We start from the raw sequence: 19,636 nt of genomic DNA, 5'->3' as shown, positions 1-19,636 counted from the left end.
AATGAATTATTGAGAATTTATTCAATATCGTTTCAAACAGAACTTTGAAAAATGATGTAAATCGTGTAGATGTCTAAAAATAGTGAAACTAATTTTGTTAGGTGCACAAAAATACCATCTACTTGTTAGTGTAGTTAGATTACAGTTAGCTGTAACAATGGTAGGTTCATAAATTCAAACTAAAGAGCTTAGTATTATGTAGATTAATATTTGTAGGAATTTTTGTGTTAAAATGGTGTTGGATATAACTATAAAATTTTTACAGTAGGCTCACTAGGTTATTATGTACTTGCTGTAAATTTTGTAGTCTTAGAATGAGTTGCTAAATAGAGTAGCTATTACCCTTGCTTTATCGTATATAGCGTAGATCAACATTAGGAGTATGAATACATGTAGTTGTTATAATATCGTATGCCATATGTCAAACTTGTTATCAGCAACGATAGATAGCTTGGTACTATGATCAGTAGCACTAGCTTAGTGGTTAAACAGATGTACCTTTATTTTAAGAGTTGCTGTTGCCATTTTACTAAGCATTGCATCATCATTTCATGCATGTAGATCACGAGCTGGTAGACTTCGTGCCCGTCGATGAGCAGGAGTACGACGAGGTGATTGAGGAGTACGAGGAGGAGATCCTTGTACAGGAGGGAGCCCCAAAGCCATGTGGTGCTGACCTTACTGACCCGTCGCCTGCCCAAGGCAAGCCCCGGTGCATAACCCTTATTTTAAATAATCACTGAATATATATATGATGTGCATTTACATTACAGGTATTCTATGAAAACCACATACATAAATATATCTACCTGAGTCCTACTAGTACAGGGCGAGTAGCCGCTATGCTCAGGATATCGGTAGCGTGAGTAACCTGCCGTTACTCACAAGTAGGTGATAAATATGATCACTCCTAGTAAAATATGGTAAAGGTAAATGGTGACCGGGCAGGGATATGGTTTGGGTATTGATGGGTGTAAGGGGTTATGTCCTACGGCCATGCATAGCTCGGTTTCACTTTTTTCCTGTCTGTGTCGATTAAGGACCGGTCGTTGCATATGGCTCTAGGCAAGTCACAAATCTATTGTCTCGAGCACATACTTAAGTATGGGCGTAGGGAAGACTTGTTACTCTCTTATCGTGGATCTGGCTCTTTCCGAACCAACTGATTGGAGGCAGAGATGGTGGAGGTCCTTGCATCGCACTGAGTCTAGGACTCAGGAGTGGAGGCTTGGAGTCCAAGTTTAGATGGGGACCTAGACACCCAGGACAGAAGGGTGATTGGTTGGTCCTGCTTGTGCCTGGGGTACAAGCGGGGCGTGTGTCTTTAGGGCACCCAGCTGGGGGCATTGACTCGTGAATCGCCGGTGTTCCAGTACGGCTTGTCTGCGGTTTAGCACCATAGTAAGAACTGAAAGCTGAAAGGAGAAGAAATGGAAATGATTGCTCAACTCTTGTTTGAAAGTAGAACAGGTGCTTATATAGACTGGGTAGCTAATAACTTAATGCGGCTAATAATAATAACATAAGTAAGGACTCACTATTAGTATTGTTTTTTGCTCAAAAGAAACCAGCAAACCATAAAGCTTATTATATTCCTTGGAGTCGGGAAATTATTCTCACTAGTACATTGTGTACTCAGGGTTTATTTACTCCTGTTGTAGGTGATGCATGGGAAGTACCTTTGTGTGGAGGATTCTTCTGGTGGGCTCAGACAGAATCCTCGTTCCTATCGCTAGATGTTTATTTAAATTTGGTTGTTTGTCATTCCACACTCTGACATTTGGTAATGTAATAATATACTTTTTAAGAACTTCTGATGTATGAAATGGACCTGTATTGTAACTCATTCTCATTATTGGATCCTTGGGAAAAATGTGGATCTTTCAGGTTCTCTCTCGGGGTGTGCCCGACAGATACCGCTCGTTGTAGCCTGTTTTCATAGTGCTTAGTGTCTGGTGGGAGATAAGCACCTCCGTAAGCGTGCTATTTCAGGTAGTTCTACCACAGCGACTGTCCCAGAGCATCCGCCATAGCGCACTCCCGCGACAGACGATGGCTAGGTGCCATATCGCCGATGCTGGAGCCGTCGCTCTCAACCTCGTCATCGAGGAGTTCATGGAAAATGGTGGGAGCATAGCTCGCCATTCCCACGAATTCGGATGTGAGACGGGGCGACGCTAGTGTTCTTCGAAGCCCCCGAGCGTATGTGTCTACGGGGGACACGAGGTCGTAGGGGAACCGGTCGTGCGGTGGTTGCGATGTGGACAATACGGTCCCTCCGGATAATCGGCGGGAGATAGTAAATAGCGAGTAAATAACAGTATGTATATTACTCACAGCGGGGTTTGAGCAGAGAGTTTGCTCAGATTGAAGCACAGGCGCCTCGTCGTTGGAGTCGTCAGGTGTCCTGAAGCCGATGGAGGGCGCCCCTCCGACGGGCACTGGAACAAGTGCCTCCTCGCGGAGGTGTAGTACGCCGAGTCAATCGGTGATGAAGTCTAGGCTTCCGAAGAGGAAGACCTGGGATGGCTCAAAGATGGGTGGAACCCACATCCCAACATGTGGGAGTGCGGAAAACTCCAGCGAGCCGAAGCGAGTCGTATCGCTTGAGCCCTCCATGGCGAAGGTGGTGGAAAAGTGGGTCATCCGATGACCAAAAAGTGTGAACGTACATCGTCTTCCCCACGGACGGCGCCAACTGTCGGTGCAGAAAGTGACCAACACGTAAATATTTATAGTTTTGCTGTACGTTGTGATCGGAGGTGGCCTAGCACTCAATGACACATGGTTTATACTGGTTCAGGCAACGTGCCCTATGTCCAGTTTGAGTCGGTCGGTGACTTTATTTCTGAGCCCAGGTGCTCGAAGTTTGCTATGGGGTTACAAACGGAAGGGAGAAAGATGGGGGGTACAAGAGGTCCGATCGGACTCTGGTCTGAAGGGCCGAGAGTGACGGAAGCTCCGCTATGTGCTAAGTGTTCGAACGTGCACTCTGTGTAGCTTTAGAGTGTCTAAAGCTACAACAGATGAATCGATGTAAGTGAACTAAGAGATCTATCTATTGGGAGAGAGCGCATCCCCTTTTATAGATGAAGGTGATGGCCTTACAAGCGAGAGGGAGAGAGTGTGCGTATGCTAAGTCTTGTTGCCCACGCCGTCGGGTATAAGATGATTGTAGCTGCCTATAACACTGTTAATGTTATATGCACGTGGGAGGTTGCGTCTTCTTCTTCTGATATGGCAGACGTCGGTGTCTGCCATACTGTTGATGCCTAGAGGCATGTAGGGGGTTTTATCATGTTCGCCTGGTACGGTAATGTAGCGCTGTTCCTCTTTAGCGAGGCCTTCCAGTCGGAGATTGGATCGGCCTTCTGGCCTTTTGTTTAGGTATTTGGGCCGGCCCATGAGTTGCGCGTCATTTGCAACGTTGTCTGCTGGGCCGAGCCTTTGCTGGTGAAGCTGGTCCACGAAGGACCCCGGGTTTATGAACCCGACAGGAGCCCCCGAGCCCCCGGGCGATTCGGGTAGAATCGTCTAGGGGATTTTTAGCCTTTGCCTAAGATTATATAGCCAAAGGAAGATGAAAACTTTTGTACCCCAAACTCAAAAGTCAACACTCTAATGACATCCATACACCACCACCTTTTGTTTTTACGGCGGGCAAGGTTGAGGTAGACACTACTCTTGTGATGGCAGCTGTGGAGGGGGATGATTCCCGCCTTTCAACTATGGGGGCGTAATAATTGAAATTAAGGGCATGCTTGGATGGCGTCTGCGGATCCTAACAACTTGTGCGCCATGGTTTTGGCGAGCTTTGGTGTAAAAAACAACTTGCATGGCGTTCGCGGAATGCGGCGGCGCCTTAACTCTGGCAACGAACCAAACACTTGACAAATCTATGGCATCATATGTGTGGTAAACTGTGGCACGGCTTGATAACGAATCAAACACGCCCTTAGCATTTGATGTTATTCATATTTATTGTTTGTAAAATTAGCGTTTGCTCTTGAATGTGTAATAAGGTAGCACATTAGATTGCGGCTATTGGTCGTGAAAGTCCTAGTGAAACTATAACCACAAAAGATCCGGGATGATGTTCCTTATGGTGTTGAAGAGTTGATGTCCAGCGATTTAGCTGAGACTGATGAGTAAATGGAACGTATCACCACTTTAAAGAAAGGCAAAACCAAATACTGTGATGTGTTCTCCCGTCAGTAACGTTTTGGTGCTAAATCAAATGGAAGGCTCGCATTTTCTTCCAACTGTATGTACCACGGAAACAGCAAATAATAACACCTTTGGGCGCCCCAAATCCTGCGGCATCGCCTTGTCCACCGCTGCACGAGACACACAACCCATCGCTGCGACCTGCGACAACTACACGAAACCCACTTCTGATTTCTGAAAAGCAGGTCACATATATACCGGCTCCATCCGGCGCGTCGACGCCGTCCGTCCCACCACCGGATCCCGCCCGCCCTGCCCGATCCAGGTGTCCAGATCCCCGAAGGGCGAAGGCCTGAACCCCTGCGCATACCCCCATGGAGCCCTCGCCGGCGCAAGCGGGCGCGTCGGACCGCGACCGCTCGCCGCCTCCGCCTCCGCCTCCGCCGTCCCAGTCGTCGACCGCAGCGACGATCTCATCGCCGCTCGCCGTCGTCTGCAGTTTCTGGAAAGGTGCGCCTCTGTCCTTGCTTGACCTTTTGGTTCAACTCGTCGAGTAAGCGGTGTAGGTTCGAGTTGGTGAGCTCCGGGGATCAGTTGAATGGGATGTTTCGAACTTGTCTCCAATTACGATGTTTAGATCGTACTCATTACTCTGAAGCGCCGACATGCATTTGCCATTTCCATAGCCATCTGCTAGCATTTGCTCCGTCCACTTTGTCAAATTGCTTGGAGTCTTAATCTGAATCTTCTATGAGAACGTATAACTTTGCTCGACCACATTACTCAGCAATCCACTAGCACAAGTATGCAAAAGCAGTCTGAGTGCAAAAAATGCTAGTCTTCGTACTTGGCATGATATTCCTGGAAACCATTCACTATCCTAGTGATATGCTTGTTAGGGATTTATGTAGTTGTACCATTAGAGTTTGCAGCATAGCAACTATCAAAGTGTAAGGAGCTAGATATTAAGAACAGGCATCCTGAGCTTCTGGTACTTTCAGTGCTAATTGAGGTTTCCATATTGTAATTTATTTAGCCACGCTGAGGTAACTCTGACTGTGACGTGACTTAGACTACGGCAGTGGTGGAAATTCTAACTCTGGCATCTTGTGCACTCTAGATTTTGATTTGGAGAAGGAAAGAAGCTGTTTGGATGAGCAAGGTTTAAAGATTGCGGAGAATCAAGAAACTAGTCAGAAGAACAGGCGTAAGCTTGCTGAGAACACGCGGGATTTCAAAAAGGCATCTTCAGATGAGAAGCTCAGTTTATTCAATTCTTTGCTGAAGAGTTATCAAGAGGAAGTTGATAACCTCACAAAGAGAGCAAAGTTCGGAGAAAATGCATTTCTCAACATCTATCAGAAGCTCTATGAAGCTCCTGATCCATATCCAGCTCTTGCTTCAATGGCTGTATGTTCTTTCAATTTTTTCTTCTTTTCTATACTTGCATTCTTCTAATTCAATTCTCTTATACTCCCAATCACAAATGTACTGTAAGAAGTCTGGAGAAGTCCTTACTCTTTCAAGGCTGAAAGATTGCACATCATCATGAAGCAACAGATGTCATCTTATTATAATTTACCTAACATATAAGTTACTTTATATGATCAAAATTCTTGCATAGCATCTATTTTGTACCAAATCACCCAGTTGTATTCCCACCCTTGGAAAAATGTAAGGTAATTTTCTGCAATAAATGATGCCAATTTAACATCGAGAAATATAAGTGTATCATGGTAAGCTATCAAAATGTAAAAAAAAAAATGATTGTAGTTTGCGAAAAAGATGACGTGGTGTGGTTTCATCTGATAACATCATGAATTTTCAACTTCACTTTTTTGCTTGATCTCGAATCAGTTTCTCTAACAAGAGGCTTGTCTGAATATGATAGGTGGGTTTGATAATCAATTCTAGTGTTAATGATCTATTGCATGCAGGATCAAGACCAGAAATTATCTGAACTGGAGACTGAAAACCGTAAGATGAAACTAGAGCTTGAAGAATACCGTGCTGAAGCTGCGCACTTGAAGAATCAGCAGGCAACAATTAGGCGACTTGAAGAACGTAATCGCCAACTGGAACAGCAGGTCTGTTCTGTACTTCTGTCACCATTCAGTTATATGCTCTACTATCAATTTATCATACATGTCTTTGTTTTTTTACTTCGATATGACATTGGTGTTATAAATATGGGTTCTTCTTGTCCTGTTTCTTTGCCAATCATAAGAATTTACTTTATCCATAGAATAATTCTAATTAAAATACTAGATTTCTCCCCAACTTAATGTGTTAGTAATTTTTTTGAGCATCACATTATTATCTACATTTTATTTTGTAGAAATATGTTTCTATGTGAGTGTTGTCTAAATGGTGTATAGAGGGTAGAAGATTCCTTTATCTACCAGTAGCAAGCATGTAGTCAGGGGTTCAAACTTTTATAAAAAAAATACTTTACACTGTTCCAGATAAATTATAATAACCAATTTGATTTCTCGAGCTTTGTACCTTTTCGCTTAATTAAAGTTTCTATCATTTTAGATGGAGGAGAAAGTAAGGGAGATGGTTGAAATGAAGCAGCGAAGCATGGCTGAGGATAGCCAGAAAACTCTAGAAGCTCTGAAAGATAGGTATACAAAATCAGCTGTAATACTCCCTTTGGTTCAAAATAGGTATTGTTTTAGAGTTGGCCACAAGAACTAAGAAGTTCAATCTTCTATGATACGACCATTTTACTCTCATTTTATCCTTACCTAGGTGTGTCTGGTCCGTGCTTGACTGCTTACGTGCAACAGCACCAGAAACGAGACATGCATGGGAATAAATTAGTTAAATTATGAAATTAAGTAGGGGGTAAGATTGGGAAAAATGGCTAAATTTGCCTAGAAATTGTAGAATGACATGTATTTTGAAGGTAGTAGAAGAGGCTATACTACATCTATGAAAACAAATCGCTCTGTTATCACCTGAACTGCCATATAGAATTCTTGCTTGACATCAAAGGCTAATTCATGTACCATGACTCATACTGTATATTTTGACCTTTGCCTTGTCATACTTGTAGGGAACGGTCATTGCAGGACCAACTAAGACAAGCTACAGAAAGTGTAAAGAATATGCAAAAGCTACATGAATCAGCGCAAAGCCAATTGTTTGAGCTTCGCACTCAATCAGGTCTATTTCCAAGCAGTGTGACCATGGTCATCTTTGTGACTTATATTTGAAAGTTTATAGTGAGTTGAAGATTCTCATTTTTTCCCCAGAGGAGGATCGAGCTGCAAAGGAGGCTGAAGTCAGCCTTCTGATGGATGAAGTTGAAAGGGCTCAAGCACGATTAGTCAGTCTTGAGAGGGAAAAGGTAGCCTTGCGATTTGCAATTCCAGTTTAATGCTTTTGAGTTTTGACTGCATAACTTGTCCAATATGTTACAATAATTGTTACCATCAGTCATGTTTGAATGGTTTAACATACGGACTGGTATCAGTTATTTTTTTGGTGGCCATTTCTGTCCTTTAATGTTTCCAGTTTCTGTAGTAGGTTGTCTATCAGAATCCTGTATAAAATCTATGTTTCAGTGTCATGCCAGCAAGAGGAGGTTGTTCCCACATACTCATTGTTGGTATGAGGCGAAGACATTTTTGGAATATGATTTGAACTTGGACTAAACTGTACCAGATCTTTCCTGATGATTTGCATCCTTAAGAGTCAGGGCCAAATTAACGAGACTTGGATTCAACCATTCAGGGACTAAATAGTGTTACATTATATCAAAAGTCTAGTGTCAAGCACTAACCATATATTTTTTTTCTGAGAAATCATGCTATGTAGTGGTACCTGTGTTAACGTTTCACCTTTTCCTATTTATTATGCGAACTTTGATTCCTAAATGTCAGCATCAAATTGTGGATAACTTCAAATGTGTTAAACTATTGCTTGCTCAGTGCATGGCCCAAGATACCTTCTTTTCACTTCTTTTTTACTTGACTGCAGGGGGATCTACGTTCACAGTTGCAGACAACGAACGAGGATGCAAGCAAAAGTAGGTCAGTTTGTTTCCCCTCACAATTCATCCTGTGTACGATATACAGAATTGCAGTAGTGCACTAGTGCTGCACTTTTTAGCAGTGGACTTCAATGGCTATAAAAATTAAATTGAACTTGTGAACTACATAATTCTGCAGTGACTATTTGGAATCAAGTGATATACTTGAGAGTTCCTTGAACGCCAAGGAGAAGATTATCTCAGAGTTGAATGCAGAACTTCGCAACATTGAAAGTACTTTATCAAGTGAGAGAGAAATGCATGTGAACGAGCTTAAGAAGTTGACGACTTTACTCACTGAACAGGTACTAATTTGTTAAGTGGTCTTTTTGGATCAACTCAGTATTCTTGTTACTGATTAGCAAATATCAATCTAAAGATGGGCAGACCCAGTGCCGGAGGCTCCCACATGAGTGGGGTCTGGGGAAGGGAAAAACCGAGGCAAGCCTTCCCCCCGCAAAATCTGCGGAGAGGCTGCTTCGAACCCGCGACCTGGTGACTCATTGAGACAGCTCTCACCACTGCACCAGGCCTGCCCTTCCAAATATCAATCTAAAGATAATCTGTTTAATTTGCATGTATCTTCACGTAAGGTTCTGGAAGGGGGCTACTCTGATAACCATATTTAGAAAACTTCCCTGTTTTTTTCCTTGAAAACGCAGGAGAACTGCGTGTCATTACAGTTAGAAGAGAGTTTGTTACATCTAGTTAGTTCTTTAGATTATATTCACGCCTTTTACACATTGAACACCACCACAGCCTATCCATCGAGATGCTAATAGCTCTAGCAACATTTGAAACTTCCCTGTTTGATCTTTCCTTTATCTGTGAAGGTCACAAAGCCTTTATAGACGTTCATACAATGATAATAACCTGTTTAGTTACTCATCCTGTGCAATCCATTGTCCAAAAGCAGTTCATGACATGCTAATATTTTTGCTTCCATCACTGTTCACTGGCCATTCTTCATTCACCTCATGTTTTATGGGTGATTTGGATAAACATGAGTAAACCCTTCAGGTTTGCATCTTCTCTTAGAAACAAGGACAGAATCATCCTAGTGAGGAAAAATATGACGTATATTTTATTGCTTCTATTAGTATTTTTTAAATATGTGAACTGGGTTGTCATGTTATTTCCTGAAACTGTTTATCTCTATGCAACTACCTCACCTTGTATTTGTAATTTTATTAATTGATTTCCTATTTGTAGGAAAGTGCTCTTATGGAGTTGAAGAAAGAACTCCAGGAAAGACCTACGCAAAAACTGGTAGATGATCTCAAGAAAAAGGTTCAGATTTTGCAGGTATTACAACAAAAATATCCTTGCTTACCGCAACTGGAACAATACTCACTTTTTTGGAGACCACCAATCCACCATGGTGTTAAACACTAACTCAACTAATTTCTAAATTCTTAACTGCAAGTCTGCAACTATATCCTATAAAAGGTTGTTCTCAATGCACATGCATTCTTTCAATCGAATCTAAATAATACATTAGGTCAGCTTCCTGTGTTACATTCTATGAGTAGATGACCCTAAAATGATATATTTAGGGTCCATTGTGAAGCCTTGTTGGTGGTGATCCTAAAAATGATTTATTTGCCATATGGTTGGGGTTGTACCTTTTGCCATTATTACATGTGATTTCATCTTTCTTTTGATTCTTTGGTCCTCCATCCTCCTGACACCAGCATTTCTTCCAACAGGCTGTTGGTTACAACTCCATTGAAGCTGAAGACTGGGAGCTAGCTACCAATGGTGAAGAAATGAGCAAGTTGGAAGCATTGCTTCTCGACAAGAACCGTAAAATGGAGCATGAGCTAACACAACTGAAGGTACCTCTAGTTTGGATGCTGGAAGCTGCGCTTTAGTCAATTCTCTCTAAGGACATTAGTTTTTCACATGTATGCAAGGTTACAATGTATTTGTTATGTTTACCTGTTGAACTGGCTGATTTGCTTGTATTTTAAAGGTTAAAACATCAGAGAAGACAAGTCATCTTGAGGAAGCTGAAAAAAGGATTGCTGAACTAACTTCAAAGGTTGAAGAGCAGCAAAAGCTGATCTTGAAACTTGAGGATGACATACTAAAGGTTGGTTTGCATGCTCCTTTGATAATTCACCTGATACCAGTTAATCGTAGCTTCCTACAGTTATTATTCATAAAATCTGTAGTGGGTATAGGTCTTGTGCATTTAGCATGCATGAGACTTCAGCGCTGCAATCTGAATACTATCACTGTGTTGTTATAACTACATAATTCTGTGTTTCGGAATTCCTATGTTTGAAATCAAAAGGCTTCTATATTATTGCTCTACTTTTCAGAAGGGCATAGAACTGATATTCTTCATCTATGCAGGGCTACAGTTCAACTGATAGGAGGGGCTCACTCTTGAATGACTGGGATCTTCAAGAAATCGGCTCAAGTGAAGCATCCGAGGTAATTTCTAGTTTAGTTTCACTAATCACACCCTATCTTGCTGCAATAACTTTTGCTTATTTTAAGATATGCTGTGACTGTGAAGTTTGTTCTAGAATATTTGTTTTACAATCATTTTGTGTATTAATGGTTGTACTTACTGATAGACAGTAAAGCCAATAGGCTTAGCATACTAGATTATGTTTACACAGGGGATTACAATATATAGAGGCCCAAGGGGCCTGTTCACATAGCCACATAGGGTGGCGTACAGCTGACTTAAATAGCAGTAAAAGACTAGCACAAAGACCAAAGGGATTAGCAGCACAGTAATCTAACACCCCCCCGCAGTCGGAACGTCGCAGCAGCGGACATTCAGACTGGAGCGAAAGTCTTGAAAAACTGAGGTAGGCAGCCCCTTGGTGAAGACATCAGCAAACTGAGAAGTAGTGGGTACATGAAGTACACGGACAGCACCAATAGCAACACGTTCCCGGACGAAATGGAGGTCGATCTCCACATGTTTGGTGCGCTGATGTTGCACAGGGTTGGTGGAGAGGTAGACGGCGCTCACATTGTTGCAGTAGACGAGGCAGGCCTTGTCAAGAGGATGATGGAGTTCCTGGAGAAGCTGCCGCAGCCAAGAAGCTTCAGCGACGCCGTTAGCAACAGCCCGGTACTCGGCCTCAGCGCTAGAGCGAGAGACAGTGGGCTGCCGCTTAGAAGACCAGGAGACAAGGCTGCCTCCGAGGAATACAGCATAGCCGGAGGTGGAACGGCGTGTGTCCGGGCAACCGGCCCAATCAGCATCAGTGTAAACAACAAGTTGTGTTGGGGAAGTCCGAGGAATGGCGAGGCCATGATCAAGAGTCCCCTGGAGATACCGCAGGATCCGTTTGGCAGCAACAAGATGACTCTCCCGAGGATCGTGCATGTGAAGGCAAATTTGTTGGACAGCATATGCAATGTCGGGCCTGGTGAATGTCAAGTACTGAAGAGCACCCGCGAGGCTGCGATAAGCTGTGGGATCAGCAACAGAGGGACCAGCAGTGGCAGATACTTTGGCACAGGTGTCAACGGGAGTGGAGCATGGTTTGCAATCAGCCATGCCATGACGAGTCAAAATGTCCAGTGCATACTGACGTTGAGAGAGGAATAAAGAGTCACCTCGTCGCTGAACTGCCATGCCAAGAAAATGATGAAGAGGGCCAAGGTCCTTCATGGCGAACTCCTTCATCAGGGCATCAATAACTCGGCGGAGAAGCTGCTGGGAGGAGGCAGTGAGAATAATATCGTCCACGTAAAGCAGCAGATAGACAGTCTCTGAACCATGGCGGTAAACAAAGAGAGAGGTGTCTGAGCGAGCTTCAGTGAACCCCAGGGAGAGCAGGAATGATGCAAAGCGGCTGTACCATGCACGGGGAGCTTGCTTCAGGCCATAAACGGATTTGTTGAGTCTGCAAACATGCTGAGGGAGAGCAGAGTTGGTGAATCCGGTTGGCTGGAAGCAGTACACAGTCTCTGAGAGGGTCCCTTGAAGGAAGGCATTCTTGACGTCAAGTTGATGAATCGGCCAATCCCGGGAGTGAGCTATAGTGAGGACAGAGCGGACAGTGGCCGGTTTGACAACAGGACTGAAGGTTTCATCGTAGTCAATACCGGGGCGTTGAGTGAAGCCACGAAGAACCCAACGAGCTTTGTATCTCTCCAGCGAACCATCAGCGTGGAATTTATGTTTGAAAACCCATTTTCCGGTGACCACGTTGGCATTGGCGGGCCGAGGGACAAGCTCCCAAGTGTTATTGTCCATGAAGGCGTCATATTCTTCTTCCATGGCGCGACGCCAGTGAGGATCAGCGAGGGCATCGCGGCATGACCGGGGAATGGGAGACAGACCCTCAGCATGAAGAATACGAGGCTGAATGTATCCAGTCTTCCCACGAGTCATCATACCATGGTTGTTGTCAACCGGTGTGACGGGTACAGCACCAACCGGAGGACCATCTTTAACATACCGTGGGGGGGAAGGTATGATGCTGGAGCGGCGAGGAGGAGCAGCAGCCGGTGATGATGGTGATGGTGGAGGGCGCCGAGTGTACACTTGGGTGACAGGCGGCTTCTGAAAAGTTGTTGCCATAGGATCTGCAGGGGATGGATGGCGCCTGGAGTACACGTGGGTGACCGGCGGTCTCGGTAGAGCTTCAGCCATGGGCAGTACCGGAGGAGCAGCAGGTGCCGGAGCAGCAGGCGCCGGGGCTGCAGCAGGCACCGGGGCTGCAGCCGCCGGAGCAGCAGGCGCCGGGGCTGCAGCAGGTACCGGGGCTGCAGCCTGAGGCAGCACCTGGGCAGGGCGAGCTGCTGGCGGTGTGTGGAAGCCTGGGGGAGGGCGCCGGGGTGCTGGCCTGGCCAGAACGGGGGGCCAGAGCGGAACAGGAGCATCCTCAGATACCTCTGGTGCAGCCTGCAGAGGGAACTGAGCAGGGGCACCGGAAGTTGTACCTGCAGACGAAGAAGGAGCTAGCAGCTCATTGTTAGTTAGAAAATCAAGCTCGTGAGGAGTGGAGGTCCGGTGTCGAGAGAAGGGAAAGGTCGTCTCATCAAAGATGACATGACGAGAGATGATGACACGGTTAGTGTTGAGATCGAGGCACCGGTATCCTTTGTGATCAGGAGAGTAGCCAATGAAGGCGCACAGGGAAGAGCGAGGGGCAAGTTTATGAGGGGTGGTTGCGGTGAGGTTGGGGTAGCAAGTGCAACCGAAAGTACGAAGATCATGATAGGCGGGCTGGGTGCCGTGGAGAGCAAAGTAGGGTGTGCTCATGTCTAGAGTCTTAGTGGGAAGGCGATTCAGGAGGTGGGTGGCTGTAGCAAGGGCATCAGCCCAATAAGAAGGGGGCATGAAGGCTTGAAATAGTAGAGTGCGGGTGACATTGTTGGTGGTGCGAATCATGCGCTCGGCTTTGCCATTCTGCTGTGAGGTGTAGGGGCAGGACATGCGAAGCACAACACCTTTAGCGAGAAAGAAGGCACGGGCAGTAGAGTTGTCAAACTCACGCCCATTGTCACATTGCACGGATTTGATGGTGCAACCAAACTGAGTATGCACATAGGCAAAAAAATTAGAGAGCACAGAAAAAGTATCGGACTTGAGGCGCAGTGGAAAGGTCCAAAGAAAATGGGAGCAGTCATCGAGGATAACTAAGTAATATTTGAAACCGGATACACTGGTAATAGGTGATGTCCACAGATCACAATGCACCAAATCAAAATTCTTAGCTGCTCTAGAGGAAGAACTATGAAATGGTAAACGAACATGGCGTCCAAGCTGACACGCATGACAGAGGGAATCATCAGCAGGCTTGCTGCAGACTATGGAAGAAGACTGAGCAAGACTCTGAAGGGTAGCTGCGCCGGGATGACCGAGACGACGATGCCAGGTAGTCGGGGAGGGAGTTGCCACCAAGGCGCAGGGACTGGATGGAGATGCAGGAAGCTGCAAGGTGTAGAGGGGTCCCGAGCTGTTACACCGAAGGAGGGTGTTTTTGGAATGGAGATCCTTCACAGAAACACCAAGAGGGTCAAATTCAACTGAAACAGAATTGTCAGTGGTGAATTTGCGAACAGAAATAAGATTTTTAATAATATCAGGAGCTAGAAGGACATTGTTGAGGCAAAACGGGCCGGGAAGAGTGGAAAAACCAGTGCCAACCACTGGAAGAATGGCACCGTTGCCAACAACAATAGAAGATGGAAAAGAGGAAGATGGCGAAGCTGTGATCATACCAGGGTTGGAGGCAATATGGGAGGAAGCACCAGAGTCAATCACCCATTCCGAGGAGCTTGGTGGTGGTGACAGGGTGACGGTGCTGAAGGCGTTGGCGAGATTCTCAGCAGTCCATGGCGACCAAGTGGAGGTGGGAGCCTGCTGAGGCGCCTGGTAGTATGCCCCGGGGGATGGCGATGGAGTGAAGTATCCCGGGGGCATACCAGCAACCAGAGCTTGCTGTGGTGATGGGGACTGGACGACGCGAGGCGGTGGAGCACGAGGACTGCCAGGAGTGGATCCGGGCCACATATGAATGGACCCTGTCCAGGGGTTGAGGACAGAGGGCCACTGCTGGCCACCTTGAGACTGCTGGTGCTGGTTGCTTGAAGAGCCACCCTGTGAGCCGCCTTGGCCACGTCCGCCGCGGCGGCGTCGACTGCGGCTGTTGCCGTTGCCTGGCTGTTGCCCCCCGGCAATCTGATGAGAGCGCGGAAGAGCAGAGGGCGGAGGAGGAGCCGGCGGCTTGCTGGAGGATGAGGCGACGAGGGCCGAAGGCGGTGCTGAAGGTGGCGCCATGTTGAGCTCGGCCAGGCGGAGATCAGCACGGACATCAGTGAAAGAGGGAAAAGGCTTCTGTCGAGTGACGAGCTGCGACATGAACTGGAAGCGTTCATTGAGTCCGCGCAGAACGTTTAGCACCAGCGTACGGTCCAGAATGGGCTCGCCAAGGTCGGCAAGGGCATCCGCCATATTCTTCATCTTGCGACAGTATTCGTCGATGGAGAGGGCGCCCTGGCAGAGGGTGCGAAACTCGGCGTCGAGCAGCATGGCGCGTGACTCGCGGTTGTTGAAGAACTGCTGTTCGAGGCCGAGCCACGCCGCCCGAGCAGGGATACCGTCGCGCTCGTGGACGACGTCGAGGAGGTCGGGGGAGATGGTGTTGAAGATCCACGAGACGACGACGCAGTCCATGCGAGACCACGCCGCATCGTGGGCATGAACGACATCGCTGAGGACATGGTCCTTCAGGGCGAAGCGACCGAGGGCGAGCAGGATGTAGCCACGCCACTTGGAGTAGTTGGAGGACTGCAGGTCGAGGACGATGGGAATCAAATTCTTGATGTTCTGCACAGCAGCAGCCTGGCTATGGAGGCGAGCAATGGCCACGGCTTCAGAGGTGACAGAACGCAAGTCGTCGTCATCGGAAGCGTCGTCGCGGAGCGATTCAGCGCGGAGCCGTTCGCGGAGGGCGGAGGCCTGCCGCTCCAGAGCGTCGGCCTGCTCGCGCTCCGCATCGAGGGCGGCGGCGGCGGCGGCGGACGCGTTCCTGAGCATCGGCGGCGGACTTGAGGAGGGCCGCCTCCTCCTGGAGCTGCTGGGACCGCTCGGCGTTAGAGTCCCGCAGGGAGGCGGCCTCGTCTTCCAGCTTCTTGACGGCGGCGAGGGCTTCGTCGCGAAGCTTTGCCGCGGCGGCGGCCGCCGGGGCGCTGGAGCTCGAACCGCCGGATGGAGGAGCAGCCATGGAGAGGAGAGGGGACGGGGCGCGCGCAGCGGCCGACGAGGGGCGCGCGACGGCCGTCCGTCGAGGGGGCACGCGGCGGCGCGGGGCGCGGAGCGCGAGGCGCGCGCACGACGCGAGGCGGGCGCGGGGTGCGAGCGGTGGAAAAGCGGAAGCAGGGGAAAGGGTACAGGACCAGATTAGTCTTCTGATACCATGATAGACAGTAAAGCCAATAGGCTTAGCATACTAGATTATGTTTACACAGGGGATTACAATATATAGAGGCCCAAGGGGCCTGTTCACATAGCCACATAGGGTGGCGTACAGCTGACTTAAATAGCAGTAAAAGACTAGCACAAAGACCAAAGGGATTAGCAGCACAGTAATCTAACACTTACCTTTGGTTCTTTACTAACAGCTTGTCAGTAAAATGATCCATTGCCAGCATTCATAAAAGCTCCAATGTTCTGATTTTGCAAACATGCTAGTAAAATATTTGGTGTGCCTGAACCGTGACTTGGGGCTCTTGGTGGGTTTCAACTCTAGCCTACTCCAACTTGCTTGGGACTGAAAGGCTATGTTGTTGTTGTTGCTAGTAAAATATTTGGTAATATATGAGATGTCTGTCCAGAATTCACCATTCTAGACATTAATTAATGCGAACATGTGAATATGCCAAGAATTTTGCTTATATTGTGCTTTTTGTACATGTACTTTTGGCACTATAGTTGGCTATAAATGTATGTACTTGCTTCGAATTTTCATCTATCTACCGTTATGATTTCAGTTTCTTAAGAGGATACATTGAAGTACTAAATTTAAGATAGATTATTATAATCTGACCCTATCTACCCTCTGTGTGTATAATGGGATGGTCACTTTTCTCAGATTCATGTGTGCCTTTTATTTGCAGGGCTCTGATCCAAGGCATGCATCAGCAGATCAAGATCAAAGTTCGATGCTCAAGGTCATTTGCAATCAGAGGGATCGTTTCCGTGCACGTCTGCGTGAAACTGAGGAGGTATATTTGATCAATTTGTAGGAACTGAAAAAAAAAACTCGGCCTGCGAGGGGTCATGACCGCCCTCCGGGTATTGTGCTTACGAAGAAGGTCTTCTCACACAGACCGAGAAAATCCCCGAACCCCCGCCCCATCCATTCCCGTGAGAAGGGCCGATCTCTTTACCTGTGCTTTGGCCTGGGACGAGCGAGGGGATTTTTTTACACTCAGCCTGAAATTCGCTCCCATGGGAGTTCGAACTCAAGACCTGAGGGGTGCCGCCGGAACTGCTTAACCAGCTGGTCTAGCATCCTTTGGCCAATTTGTAGAAACTGGCAGCGTCATCTTATTGTTTCAAGTTAAATTGGTTGTCTAGTCCTAAGACCAATCTACACTATGGCTTTTCTCATTATTGAGGAAAGCTGAGAGCCACTGTATGTTTTACACTATTGGTGATCAGGGTTCGGGGTTAAATCTTTGGAGTAATATTCATAGGAGTGCATATTGAGGTGGCATGGGGATTTGCCTTGATCATATGCATTGGCTCTGGCTTTGTCACGCTTCTCTTTAGATTTTCTTTTATCACGTGACGTCTCTTGTCTACGTGAAACATGAAGGTGTGTCACTGATCAATTGCCATTTTTGAGGATCATAGGAATTGAGGAGACTAAAAGAGAAGTATGAGATGCTGACTGTTGAACTGGAAAAAACTAAAGCTGATAATGTGCAACTGTATGGAAAGATTCGATATGTCCAGGACTATAGCCATGACAAGATTGTTTCCAGGGGACCAAAAAAGGTTTATCACAAATCTTTTTTATGTAAATTTGCCTTCTTTGCATTTTTTTGCATTTGACCTTCGTTGTGTTATTGCAGTATGCAGAAGATCTTGAAAGTGGTTCTTCTGATGTTGAAGCAAAGTACAAGAAAATGTATGAGGATGACATAAATCCGTTTGCTGCTTTTTCAAAGAAGGTATTACTCACTTTATTGATAGATAACACATCATTATAACTCTTGTTCCGTATGGTATTGCATATAGTTTATTTATACTTTCCTTTCTGTACCCAGGAAAAGGATCAACGATATAAGGAACTTGGTTTAAGAGACAAAATCACGCTTAGTAGTGGCCGTTTTCTCCTTGGTAACAAGTATGATACTATCTTCCTTTGAGTAACTCATTTCCCCCTTTTTTATTTATTTTATTCTGAATGCTGATGTTTGATAATAACTGGTAGATTATTGTAGAAAAATCAAGTTAGAGATGTCTTCATTTGTTCATTTGTTTTTTATACTAGAAATTGGAATTGATTAATATGGCTCTACCTTTTCGAAATCATGCTATGCTCATCACAGGCGTGCTTAAATTTCATACATGGTCAATATGCAATGTCTAGACTGTTGCTTATTATTATTTTTTTGCTTCATGGCATGAGAAACTTGTTTGAAGCTGAAACATATATATAATTTTTTCATGATACATGATCATATATGTTTATTCGCATGGCGCCATAATTTATTTATTTTTGTCATGGAGTGTTATGGAACGAGGGATTAACATTGCCATTTATTTATTGCCACTCAGATACGCACGGACGTTTATATTCTTCTACAGCATCGGATTGCATCTCCTTGTATTTACATTGCTGTACAGAATGTCAGCTTTGAGCTATCTCAAGTAAGTGTGCAGTGCTATAGCAATTTAAGTTGTTTTGTTTTTGGCAAACAAATTTCAAATGAGTTCCTGAGCATGGCTGACATGAATTATTTACACAGCACGACAACTCAGCATGATGAGATCATTCTGGATGCTGGCAATCAGACGCTATCGCACATGCTTTAGGTCAAGGTTAAGTTCCATATGACAGTAGAAAAAGAGGCCCTCTGGGTTTTGATCTATAGGATCTTTGCAAAGGATCATGACCGAGATTTCTATTGACTTGTTTACTCTGTTCCCTTGAGCGCCTGGATATGTTTCTGTAGATAAAAAAAAAAGATTCCAGTTTTGGGGGCAGGCGTGGGTGGGGCATGGGCTTTGAACCTATACAATACTGTTGTATTACTAATTTACCATTTTGTTGGTAAATGAAAGCACACTTGTCACAAAGGTGTGCCATATGCCATCATAATATTGTTTATAGAGTGAAATGTACCGCGAGTCTCTAAACTTTTCCTTGTATATCTGGCTCTTTAAACTCTCAAAATGATTATTTGGGTTTCTTTTTACGGAAATGCTTGACTAGGGCGCCCGGACGGTTCTCTTTCCGTTGGATGCCGCACGCCGTGGACCGAAACGAGTTGGCGCACCGCTTCGGGCTTCTTTGCACAGGCCCACACAACTCCCTCCTCCACAGCAAGATTCCATTGCTGTGCCGTTGTATCCCTGCGTTGCCATCCGCACCTACCTTGCTTCTTTCCCTGCTCGCTCCCTACGTCGTTGCATCAACCCACATGCCTTCCTCGTCGTCGTGCTTTGCTCCCAGGTGATCCCCACCAACCTCTGTTTCCTCCCATGGAAGGTGTTTGTATGTATGGACGAGTCTGCACCCCGCGACTCCCTACTCCGCCTCGTCCGTCGCGGCTTCAACGCGTCGTCCCCACCCCGCCCTCTGCGCCACCGAACTCCACGCCGCCGGCAAGCACATCGGTGACCTTCACGCACCGCCCACCCGTCCTCTATGCCACCATTGCCCGTGCCGCCCCCACCTCGCCCTCTGTGTGCCGCCGCCCAGCTCCGCGTTG

At 46.2% G+C, this 19,636-nt stretch overlaps 1 protein-coding gene across 2 annotated transcripts; it reads left to right on the top strand.

Annotated features, from left to right (window-relative positions):
• The first annotated feature begins 4,367 nt into the window (after nucleotides 1-4,367).
• On the top strand, nucleotides 4,368-19,001 carry LOC136521086 (protein CASP-like). 2 transcript variants are annotated; one of them, XM_066514806.1, is made up of 18 exons: nucleotides 4,375-4,677; nucleotides 5,288-5,577; nucleotides 6,105-6,254; nucleotides 6,706-6,794; nucleotides 7,229-7,338; nucleotides 7,428-7,522; nucleotides 8,155-8,207; nucleotides 8,346-8,511; nucleotides 9,419-9,511; nucleotides 9,916-10,044; nucleotides 10,182-10,301; nucleotides 10,568-10,648; nucleotides 16,808-16,915; nucleotides 17,550-17,693; nucleotides 17,771-17,869; nucleotides 17,966-18,045; nucleotides 18,480-18,572; nucleotides 18,671-19,001. In XM_066514806.1, the coding sequence occupies exons 1-18, from the start codon at nucleotides 4,542-4,544 to the stop codon at nucleotides 18,735-18,737; spliced, it is 2,103 nt and encodes a 700-aa protein (XP_066370903.1). In that variant the 5' UTR covers nucleotides 4,375-4,541; the 3' UTR covers nucleotides 18,738-19,001. The 2 variants fall into 2 exon arrangements, 1 of the variants encoding a protein (XP_066370903.1); XR_010775493.1 differs by lacking the exons at nucleotides 18,480-18,572; nucleotides 18,671-19,001 and having other exon boundaries at nucleotides 4,368-4,677; nucleotides 17,550-17,692; nucleotides 17,769-17,869.
• Nucleotides 19,002-19,636: the final 635 nt, after the last annotated feature.

The sequence above is a fragment of the Miscanthus floridulus genome, chromosome 2 (genome assembly GCF_019320115.1).
Source record: "Miscanthus floridulus cultivar M001 chromosome 2, ASM1932011v1, whole genome shotgun sequence".
Taxonomy (NCBI): Eukaryota; Viridiplantae; Streptophyta; class Magnoliopsida; order Poales; family Poaceae; genus Miscanthus; species Miscanthus floridulus.
The sequence above is the reverse complement of the archived record's forward strand: the minus strand, read 5'-3'. Positions and strand labels throughout refer to the sequence as shown.

Bases quoted from the DNA above. Each gene is read 5' to 3' on its own strand.
- LOC136521086 (XM_066514806.1), top strand. From the start codon at position 4,542: ATGGAGCCCTCGCCGGCGCAAGCGGGCGCGTCGGACCGCGACCGCTCG. The intron at 7,339-7,427 runs GTCTATTTCCAA...TTTTTTCCCCAG, and splicing joins TGAGCTTCGCACTCAATCAG to AGGAGGATCGAGCTGCAAAG. The intron at 16,916-17,549 runs GTATATTTGATC...TGAGGATCATAG, and splicing joins GTCTGCGTGAAACTGAGGAG to GAATTGAGGAGACTAAAAGA.